The sequence below is a fragment of the Phaseolus vulgaris genome, chromosome 4, assembly GCF_000499845.2.
Source record: "Phaseolus vulgaris cultivar G19833 chromosome 4, P. vulgaris v2.0, whole genome shotgun sequence".
Taxonomy (NCBI): domain Eukaryota; kingdom Viridiplantae; phylum Streptophyta; class Magnoliopsida; order Fabales; family Fabaceae; genus Phaseolus; species Phaseolus vulgaris.
Genome location: NC_023756.2, coordinates 35,860,110 through 35,872,227, shown reverse-complemented (window position 1 = coordinate 35,872,227; position 12,118 = coordinate 35,860,110). Strand labels below are relative to the sequence as shown.

The 12,118-nt window shown below is 37.0% G+C and overlaps 1 protein-coding gene across 1 annotated transcript; it reads right to left on the bottom strand.

Annotated features, from left to right (window-relative positions):
- Nucleotides 1–1,578: 1,578 nt before the first annotated feature.
- Nucleotides 1,579–3,300, bottom strand: LOC137838742 (uncharacterized). The gene has a single exon (XM_068647969.1). It carries the CDS (start codon nucleotides 3,298–3,300, stop codon nucleotides 1,579–1,581), a length of 1,722 nt encoding a protein of 573 aa, XP_068504070.1.
- Nucleotides 3,301–12,118: the final 8,818 nt, after the last annotated feature.

Below are 12,118 nucleotides of genomic sequence, written 5' to 3'. Positions count from 1 at the left end.
GATGACCGGTGGGGAGGATAGAAATGTTTTTAATTGGAGGAAGATTTCCTCACATTCGGTCGACCACTCAAAGCGAGATGCTTTTTTCAATAATTGGACGATGGGTCTCGTTCGTTCTGCAAGTTTAGGAACAAATCTGGATAAGGCGGTGAGCCGACCGATGAGTCTTTGAATTTCTTTAATGGAATTGGGGCTTCTCATTTCGGAAATAGCTTTACATTTCTCAGGGTTAGCTTCTATGCCTCTATGGGTAAGCATGAAACCTAAGAACTTTCCTCCCTCGATGCCAAACGCACACTTGTCAGGATTGAGTCGCATCTGGTGCTGGCGGAGAGCTTGGAAAACTTCTTTTAGGTCAGCAACGTGTTGCTTACATGAGTCGGACTTGACAACAATGTCATCGACATAAACTTCAACATTCCGACCGATCATGTCGTGGAACACGTGGTCCATTAGTCTTTGATAAGTGGCCCCGGTGTTCTTGAGTCCGAAAGGCATAACTTCATAATAGAAATTATCGGAGTCAGTCATAAAGGTCGTCTTCTTTCGGTCGGCCGGGTGCATTTGGATTTGATTATAACCTGAATAGGCATCAAGGAAGCTGAGGATGTGATGTCCGGCTGCCCCGTCAACGAGACGATCGATGGTAGGCAAAGGATAAGAGTCTTTTGGGCATGCCTTATTGAGGTCCGTGTAGTCAACGCACATTCGCCATTTTCCATTTGCTTTCTTTACCATAACTACATTGACTAGCCATGTAGTGTAATGGGCTTTTCGAATGAATCCGGCTTGTAATAACTTATCAGCTTCGGCACGTGCGGCTTGGCGTCGTTCGTCCCCTAAATTTCTTTTCTTCTGAGCTATTGGTCTAGCTTCTTTATATAACGATAATCGGTGGGTAATGACCTTCGGGTCTACGCCAGGCATGTCAGCGGATGTCCATGCGAACAAGTCGGCGTTTTTAGCAAGCGTTGTGCCGATGGCCATTTGGTCGTCCGGCTTTAGTGAGGTGCCAATATGTGTAGCGTGACGATCATCGCGAAGTGGGAATGGATGTAAGTCTTCTTCTGCTTCCATGCGGGGGTCGTCCATACGAGGGTCGAGATCAACAAGGGCTATCATCTGACGACGGGACATGCGTCGTCCGGAATGCCGAGTTGGGGATCGTCCTCGTTTTTGCGGGAGTCGGTCGTCCGGATTGGTCGTGTAGAGTCGCCGAGTTGGCTCATTTTTCAAACTCGCAACATAACATTCTCTAGCGATTTTTTGATCGACATGGATTGTTGCAATGTCGTCATTTGCTGAAGGGAATTTCATGGCTAAGTGTGGGGTGGAAACAATGGCTTTTAATCTATTGATGGATGGTCGGCCAAGCAGGATGTTGTAGGAAGTCTGGGCATTAACCAGGAGATATCGTACGTTTATTGTTTTATGGAGACCGTCTTCCTCACCAAAGGTTGTATACAAGTCTATATACCCCTTAGTGTCGACTCGTTCACCTGAGAACCCTACAATTTGTTCGTTATAGGGTTGAATGTCTGCTTCTGGGATGCGCATTTTCTTGAAGATTTCCCAGTATCATATATCGACCGAGCTGCCCTGGTCTACCAAAGTCTTGGCGATTGCGAACTTGTCAATTTCCACAGGGATTACCATAGGGTCGTCCTGGGCTGGATCTATGGCTGTGAAGTCGTCGTCAGTGAAAGTGATCGGAGGTATGTGTGGGCGCCTTCTCGTAGTAGCATGAGCGGACTGAATGTCCCGGAGATGTTTCTTTCGGGCGGAATTTGAGCACCCGCCACCGGCAAAGCCTCCAACTATATAATTTGCCTCGTGGTTTGGTTTGCCTAAGGTAACGGGTCCAACAATCATATTGATGACTTCGCGGACTCGTTGACGAGGGCGGGCGTTTCGGTCGGGACTTGTGCTGCGGGCGCGTGTACGCCGAACGGGGCTTTCACTGCGTTTCCGCGAAGCCTGGCTATGGTTAGCTCGGCTTTTGTAGTTATTACGGTATGACCGGTCGTCACCACGGGATGAACGGTCGGTACTTCGTGGTGGGGATCTTGAATTCCTTATCTTCTTGACGAACTGCCGCAAATGGCCAGCCTGGATGAGCTCTTCGATTTTTTCCTTCAACGCTTGACATCCTTCGGTCGTGTGACCGAAATTTCGATGGTACTGACAATGCTTAGCAGTATCTGCATTCGGTGGTGTTTGATATTGTTTTAGTGTCGGAATTAAATCCATTTGTAGTGCTTCATCTAGGGCTCGTCCCCTCGGCACAGTTAAAGGGGTGTAACTGTTAAACCTGGGGATTCGGCCGCCTCTGTTCCGGTCGGATCTTGGGGTGGTTCGAACGGTCCGTTCGGTCTCGACTTCTCTTTCTTTGCTCGGGGTTTGATCTTTGAGGACTCCGGATCCGACGGCTTTGAACCGTTGGTGATAGTCAATGTGTTCCTCAATTTGCATAAATTTGGTTGCTCGACTTCGAAGATCTTCCATGTCTTGAGGCTGCTTTTTGATGAGACTTTCGGTAAAACGGCTCGGCCGGATGGCCGAAACCAAATGGTGTAACGCGACTTCCTGTTTGAGTCCTCGGATATGCATACATGCCTTGTTGAATCTATCTAAAAAGCTTCTGAGAGATTCACCTTTCTCTTGTTGTACCGCTAGCAGAGACATGGAGGACATGTGATGCGGTCGGCTGGTGGCATATTGAGTAGAGAATTTTGCGGCTAAGACGTCGAAGTCGTCAATGGAATTCGGAGGCAGCTGTGTAAACCAAGTAAGAGGTTCTCCCTGGAGCGACGTGGGGAATACTTTACACCACACATTGTTATCCGTGGTATACAAAGTCATTTGCGTCTTGTAAACATTTAAATGCTCGTCTGTGTCGGTCGAGCCGTCATAGAGTTTAATGGCGAGGCCTCTCCACTTGTCAGGAAGTGGTGTGGTGATGATTTCGTCTGTAAAAGGATGACCCCTTTTACTTAACTTTCTTTCGACTATTTCATTTCTGGAAGCAGGATTGGTGTCGGCCGGTGTAGGTATGCGAGAGGCGGTTCGGTCGGCCATATGGGATTGGCCTTCTCGTTCGGGATTATCGACCTGTCGCTGGAGTTGTGCATTCTGCTCTCTCAATAAGGCGATTTCTTCCTCTTGACGGCGTCTATCCTCTTCGTGTTGACGACGGTCTTCCATCCCCTTTTGCCGCAGTTCCTCCATCTGAGTTTGGAGGGTTTGAATCATAGTCATCTGTTCTGCCATAGCGTCGTTGTTGTTCCTTGTTGCAACCATTATAGCTTTAAAAATTGAAATCTTGCCTCGACCCCACGGTGGGCGCCAATTGTACCTGAGTGGAGAGATGGGGCCCAGGCACGGTCGGTTGACGTAGTGAAATTGCTGACGTGTCGATCTTCTTCTCTTTCGGGCGGGGGAGGGTACCTGCGAAGGCACTCCGACGCTCAAGTAAGTATGAGATTCTAAGTGTGGTTTAGTAAGTGAATGAAAACGTACCTTTCTCTAGCTTGAGCACCGTATTTATAGGATTACCTAATGGGCTTTCTATCCCTTGGGCTGAGGGTGGTTATGGATAGGTCTTACCAGTCGTGCTCCGGAATACCCGGGGAACATATCTTCTTTAAACGCGTATTCCTTATTCTTCGAAGGTGTATCTTAACCACCTTAGCTTGTCACATAAATGCCCTCACATTTATTATGCGTTCGGTCGGTCGGCCACGTTCGTCCGGTGCCTATCGGTACAAATTATGTTAAAATAGTCTTCTAGTTTGAGAAGAAATTCACACAAAGTGACAAATAATAATAATCTTTTATGGAAATATGTATGGAAATATAATTAATATAAAAAGATGTAACACCCTAAAATTAATATCAAACCAAATATAAACTTTATTGATTCCCTTAATAAATGTATAAATACAACTATTTACAAAAGAAGAAAATAAAATCATTATTCCTATATTTGATAGCTTGAAACTTCCATGGATGAGCTTGGTCCTTGACTTGTTGGTGGGATTGACAAGAATGGAGGTCAAGAAGGAGCTGTGAAGAACTCTTGACTCCTTGGAGTGCCATGAGGAGTGTGGAGAGTAATAGGCTAGACCTAATCACTAGAAGAAAATGAGAGAGATAAAAAGAGGTATCCACCCTAAAGAGAGTAGACGAGAAGAGCTATGCTTGCAATATGGGAAACATAACTCTAATATAGTTGATTTGAATTTTCAAGAGTCAAGCATTCCTATTTATAAATATAGGGTCCGACCAAATTACAAAAGAAATGGTGGAAGATTTAAATTTGAATTGGACGCCCAAACCAAGTAACGTGACAAGTGTGAAGGCAATGTGAACAATGTGAGCAATGTGATGAAACTAGACGTGTTAGGTCTCATGTGACAGGCTTAGGGTTTAAGATGAGTCATAATTGAGTCCAATTAAACTCTTGGTAGATTTAGATATATTTGAAGAATTAAAATTGCAATAATAACTAACATAATATATACACAAATATTAAAAAAAATTAGTTTAATTATACATTAGTGTCGGCTTAGCCCACGCTTATCAACCTGATCTAATAAAACAAATATAATAAATTACATGTGATAAATGTTAACCACGTGGTTCTCATTTTTACTTTTCCTTTTTCTAAATCATGCAAGTTCAATCTAGAGAACATTTGTCCTATTTATGTCTTCCAATTGCTTCATTTGCAACTGAATTTCTATGTTTGAAGGTCCTTTTTAGGTCGATTTGTGTGTTAGTTCAAATTTTAGCTCGATTTCAATGTTTGAACTTTGCCAATAAGAAATATTCAGCTTGATTATAAAAAAAGAATTACGACATCTTTTTGAAATGTATTTTCTTAATGTGGCATATTCTTTTATGTTATAGAAGTAGGCTGAAACTAACATAACCCGTGTTGCAACTTCAACAACCATTGTATCATAAAAGTTCACATAACTAGTGAAGTTTATGTACTTAAGCTTTCATGGTTTGGATTCCCTATAGTGATTATCATGCCTAGAGTTACATCTACACTCTAGTGTAGAAAATACATATAACACCGGTTCTAGGAGACATATAATACCGGTTCATCACCGATTTAGATCTGAACGATATAAAATGTCAATTATATATAACATCGGTGTAAACACCGATGTAATATATACAAAAATCTGAAAAAAAATATTAAAAAATATGTGCTCCAGAAGACACATATAACATCGGTCGTGGCTCCCAACCGGTGTTATATGTGCTCTAGAATCACATACTAAACCCTAAACCCAATATCAAAACGTTCAACATATAAAAATTAAAACAACATTTTAAAAAAAATTCGATTTCTAATAAAATCAAGCACACAATTAGTAAATGAGTAATAACAATTAAAAGACATGATATATTAAAACCATGAAATATTGTAAAGCGTTATCTGACTCGACATATTTAAATAATATTTTTTTAAAAAATTCAAATAATGGAATAGATCTTAATACTTGAAAGGGAATGAAAAAAATTGACATTTTGGTAACTCAGGAAATCATCATTTAACAACGAACAAAACTTTTAAGTTTTGAATAAAATCAAACGCATAATTCACAAACGAGTAATAATAATAAATAAATAAATAAATTTTATTAATAAACAATTTTATACTCTAAAAATGTCATTTTTCAAAATACTTCAAAAACAAATATATAATTTTTCAAATTCAAATATTGGAACAAATCTTAACTATTGAAAAACAGTAAACAAACTTTACCTTATGGTAACTTAATAAATTATCATTTAATATTGTATGAAAATTTCCAGTTTTTAATAAAACCAAACACATAATTCGTATATAGGTAATTATCATAAAAATAATTAAAAAAACACAATACAATAAAACAACTAAATATTGTAAAAGTATAATTAATACAAAAATATTTAAAAATTAATTTATTATTTTTTAAATTCAAATATTGAAACATACCTCAATAGTTGAAAGAGAGTGAATATATATTACATTTTGGTAACTCAACAAACTATCATTTACTATTCTAAGAAACTTCTTAGTTTCTAATAAAACCAAGCACACAATTCGTAAATAAGTAACAATAATAATAATTAAAAAAACATGATAGAATAAAATAATTCAACAATATAAAGAAGTAATTGGTGAAAAATATTTAAAAACAAATTTATTGTGTTCTAAATTCAAATATTAAAATAGACCTCGATAATTGAAAGAGAATCAACCTATTTGACCTTTTAGTAACACAATAAATTATCATCTACCATTGTAGAAATTTTGTAGGTTTTCATAAGACCAAAACACATGATTCGTAAATAAGTAATCATATTAATAATAATAATAATAATAATTAAAAATATGATACAATTAAATACTCTTTTTTTTTTTAAAAATTATTGTTGTTTAAATTCAATATCATCTAATACTCTAAGAAATTTGTCAGTTTCTAGGCAAACACACAATTCGTAAGTGAGTAATAATTACAAAAATCTTATGATAGAATTAAATATTGTAAAAGAGTAATTTATGCAAAATATTTAAAAATAAACTCATCGTAAATTTATTATTTTTTAAATTCAATATCATTTATTACTATAAGAAGCTTTTTAGTTTTTAATAAAACCAAGCACAAACCCATAAATAAGTAATAATAATAATAATTATTAAAAAAAAATATGATACAATGAAATAATTTAATATGATAAAGGAGTAGTTGGTACAAAAAAATTTAAAAATGAATTTATTGAACTTTAAATTCAAATATTAAAATAGACATCAATATTTGTAAGAGAATGATTTGATCTGATCTTTTCGTAACTCAATAAATTATCATATACCATTGTAGAAAGTTTTTCAAGTTTTGATAAAACCAAACACATGATTCGTAGTGCAAGTGGTTTATAAACAACCTAACAAATATAGGAAGAAAACCTCTACTGAAGTGATTGATTCTCATAATATGATCTTGGGCCATGTATTGGGCCAATTAGAGTAGGGTGTAAATAGGAAAAGAAAGAGTGTAGTTAGAGTTACAATTGGACCCTTGAACCCAATGCAACTCTATGTTAGAATATATGGCCTTAAAGGAAAGGGGGAGGGGGAGGGGGAGGGGGGGGGGGTGTGAATTGTTTAAGAGGGGTTTTTGAAAACTTTTTCAGCTAGAACAAAATCCTTTGTATGAAACTCAATCATAAATTCAGTTAGCCAATATATTAAGCACAAAAACAGCAAAGCACCAGAAAAACAATGAGTTGTTTCATCAAAACAATCGGTTGTTATATCAACAAAGTAATAACAACTGAATTTAAATGAGTTTAAGGGAAGAAAGAGATACACAAACAGTTTATACTGGTTAATTCTTAAACCAAGAGCTACATCTAGTCCCCAGAAGCCACTAGGCAATCCACTAAGCAATCAAAACAGATTACACACAAACCACCAAGGAAGTGACCTTGAACCCTTCAAGAAACACACTCTCTTTGGCACAACACACACCAAGAATGTTGATCATGACCACCTCAAGAGCACACATACTTGGCAACAACACCAGTATTTACAGAATATTCAGAATGAATTACACTTGTTTACAAAACAATCTGAAATCAATACAAATGTAATCATATTCCATTATCTCTTGAGAAAACCCAAAGCTTGATGTGAATGTTCAAAACTGGAAAGCAATCTTTCACAACTGAAAAAATCAAATATGTTTTTCTTTTCTTTTTTTATAAAACATAAACAAATTATTTATATCTTTCAAAGATTGGTCAAAGCATTTAATAGAGGAGCGTATTCGATTGGAAACCTTTTAAAGCACACTCAACTAACAAAACAAAATTTTGTTAGGATTTTCAAAGAAACAATCTATTGAAACCACGTAACAATCGATTATTTTGGTGTGACAGCAAGTCAACCAACCAAAATAGTTTTCAACCTTTTCAAAAACACCTAAGAGTAAAACAATCGGTTGTTTCAACAAAACAACAGGTTGTTTTTCACTTAGTTTGAAAAACATTTTAAACTTAAAAAGGTTTTAAAACACATGAGCTTTAGATTCAACAAAGAGTTGATTACACATTTAAACTACCCAAATCTTGTCCTAAACACAACAACAACTTTAGCCTTTCATCAAACACTTGGATTTGGATTCTTCAAAGCCTTTGATCACTTTTGATCAACAATCTCCCCCTATTTGATGAAGACAAATCCCTGGTTTCTTGTGTTGGACTTTGTTTGAATCTGAAGCAATTTCTGCAAAACAAAACTTATGCAACACACAACATCTATAGCAGCAAATTATAATAGCACATTTACTAAACAATGTATCAGACAAACAACCAGTTGTTTCCTCGATTCAATCGGTTGTTTATGTGAGCAGAAGCAGAAAACAGTTTCAATTTCAGAAATTGGAGAGATTTAACAGTTTGAAACATATTATAGAAAGCAGAGAACACAAAAACCAACCAATTCTCCCCCTATTTGTCTTCCCAAATAGACTTTAAGAATTAAAAACAATTTAAGAGAGATTTTGAGTTTCAATTAAAAACAATTCGTTTCTTAAGAAGAAAAACCTTTCTTTTGGTAGAGGTTTTGTGAATATATCAGCAGTTGCAATTTTGTTTCAATAAATTTCACTTCATAATCTTCATTGTTCACATGATCCCGTATGAAGTGATGACGAATCTCAATGTGCTTAGTTCTTGAGTGTTGAATCTGATTTTTGGTGAGATTTATAGCACTTGTGTTGTCACAAAGCAAAGGAACCTTGTGGATCTTCAATCCAAAATCTGCAAGTTGTTGTTTAAGCCAAAGTATTTGTGCACAACAGCTTCCAACAACAATGTATTCAGCCTCTGCAGTAGAAAGAGCTACACAAGCTTGCTTCTTACTATGCCAAGAGATGAGGCTTGATCCAAGAAGATGACAAGTACCACTTGTGCTTTTTTTTGTCCAGCTTACACCCTGCAAAATCAGAATTTTAATATCCAATTAAGTGTATAGGAGAGTGAGAAGGATACCATACACCAACATTAGTTGTTCCTTTGAGATATTTAAGAATCCTTTTTGTAGCTTTGAAGAGAGATTCCTTTGGATTTGTTTGATATCTTGCACAAAGACATACGACAAACATGATATCCAGTCTACTTACTGTGAGATAGAGTAAGGAACCAACTAAACCTCTATCTTTGGTTTAATCTATCCCTTTTCCAGCAGCATCTGCATCCATATAACAGCTTGAAGGCATAGGTGTGCTAGCTTCCTTGCAATTTTCCATTTCAAATTTCTTGAGAATTTCTTTGCAATATTTTTATTGACATAGAAAAATTCCATCATTTGTTTGCTTGACCTGCAATCAAAGAAACAAAGAAAGCTCCCCCATCATAGACATTTCAAACTCACCTTGCATAGCTGCCATAAATTCTTCACACAAACTATCTTGGGTAGCACCAAAGATGATGTCATCAACATAGATTTGCACTAGGATAATTTCAGAATTTGACTTCTTGATGAAAAGAGTTTTGTCAATCATTCCTCTTTCATAACCATGTGACAAAAGGAAATTGCTATGCCTCTCATACCACTGCCTTGGAGCTTGCTTCAGCCCATACAATGCCTTTTTCAACTTAAAAACATGATTAGGATGTTGATGATCCTCTAAACCCGGTGGTTGCTCATCATACATTTCTTCATTGATAAAGCCATTGAGAAAAACACTCTTCACATCCATTTAAAAGAGTTTGAATTCACTCATACAAGCAAAAGCCAACAGCAACCTCACAGCTTCCAATCTTGCAACAGAGGCAAAGATTTCTTGATTGTAGACTTTGGCAACTAACCTTGCCTTGTTTCTTGTAATTACTCCAGCCTCATCAAACTTGTTTCTGAAAACCCACTTAGATCCAATGATGTTCATTTCATCTATCTTGGGAACCAAAAACCACACATCATTCCTAGCAAACTGATTCAACTCTTCATGCATAGCTTCCACCCATTTTTCATCTTTAAGAGCTTCTTCAATAGACTTAGGTTCAACTTGAGAGACAAAAGCAGTGTGCCTGCAGAAGTTTGAGATAGAACTACGTGTAGAAACACCCTTATTTATCTGCCCAATGATGTTCTCCACTGACAGATCTCTTGGTATTCTCTATTCTTTAGGCAACTCACTCTGTTGCAAAATTTCAATCGGTTGTTTCGAGGAACCAACCAGTTATTTTTCTGCACAACAATCCAACTTCTCCAAGTTGATATTCTGCTCATCCTCTTCTCTGCTGTTCTTTGAGACTTGAATGCTTTTATGATCAACTTCATCAAACACTACATGAACAAATTCTTCTACAGTCATGAGCCTCTAGTTGTAGATCCTATAGGCATGACTATTAAGGAATAACCAATAAAGATTCCACGATAAGCTTTTTCATCAAATTTTCCTAGATTTTCTTTCCCATTATTCAGAACAAAACAACTGCATCCAAACACTCTTAGGTGACAAATGTTTGGCTTCCTTCCATTGAAGAGTTCATAGGGAGTTTTCTTCAAGATTGGCCTTATTATCACTTTATTCATCACATAGGAAGAGGTGTTAACATCATCAACCCAAAAGTATTTGGGTAAGAAGGATTCACTTAGCATGGTTCTGGCTAACTCTTCAAGAGATCTGATGAGAATCAAATAAAGGAGGCTTTTATTAATGAAGGAAGAGGACATTCGCCTTCACATTTGAAGTTCTTCCTTCTAGTCTTCTCAAAATTAAAAGAAGACATAAAATAAAGAGAGGCCCAAGCCCAAAGCCCAAAGCCCAAGAAGGCCAAAGCCCAAAAAGCCCAAGTCCATCCCATGAGGGGCAAGGCCAAACTTTGAATTACTCTTGTATAGTTGTAGGAGGTGTGGTTATTAAATAAAGGAGTGTGAATATGTAATAAAGTCACATTCTCCATGTGACTTAGGAGAGTGGTGTAGGTGTAGTTTTTAGGAGGTGTCATAGTAGAAAAAGGTCACACCTCCCATGTGACTTGTTTTTGGTGGGAATTTCAAATGAGTTTTATTTGAAATTTCCCACCTATTTTTCAGCAACCTCACACTATAAATAGAGGTGTGGGCTCTTGTAAAATTCATATTTGAATTTTGAATTAGAGAAACTCTACTCAATTTGAGAGAGAATTGGAGAGCTTTGTGCCTTCCTCACTTAGTCTTATCTTAAGAGTTCTTGGTTACCTCAAGTGGCGGCATAACACACTCATCTTGGAGTCTCCATCCTCTAAGTGGCGTGTTCATCCAACCAATCCTCCATCTTCATGAGCTTTCTCTTCTCCTTCCTTCCTTCTCTTTTTATGTTCATGTCTTAGTTTGTTTCCTTTGCTTTTTCAGTTCGGTTTTCTAGCTTCTATTTCTTTTTGCTTCGATCATTTACTTTTTGCTGTTCATCTTTTGCTTCTCCTTCATTTCTAGTTGTTGTTTTGATTCAATTGACAATACATGGATCTTCCATGTGAGTTTGGGTTTTGGTACTAGTCTTGGTGAGTTCTTGAACATAGAACCTTGATCCAATTCTATCAAAAAGTGCCTATCTCATATCCAACTCAAGTTGATTCCTAAGAATGTCAAGAATCATTCATATTGTGCTATTGGAATCACATCAAGATCTGTTCTTTCTTTCCACTACACCATTTTGTTGAGGAGTTCTTGGTACAAAGAAGTTGTGTAAGATCCCCATCTTCTCACAGAATTTGCTGAATTTCTCATTTTGAAATTCCCCTTCATGATCACTTCTTATGGAACCAATGTTGTTGTCTTTTGTGTTTTGTAACCTTCTAGCAAGCTTTTTGAAGGCAGAGAAGGAATCACTCTTTGATTCCAAGAAGAGAGTCCATGTGTACCTAGAGAAATCATCCAAAATAGCAAGAGCACAATAGTTGCAATCAAGACTCATGGTTGTTGAAGGTCCAAACAAATCCATATGGAGCAGCTCAAGGGGTTTTAAAGATGAAACAACATTTTTAATTTTGAAGGAGTTTTTAACTTGTTTCCCCTTTTGACATGCTTCACATATGTGGTCCTTCTCAAACTTAAGCTTGGGCAACTCAA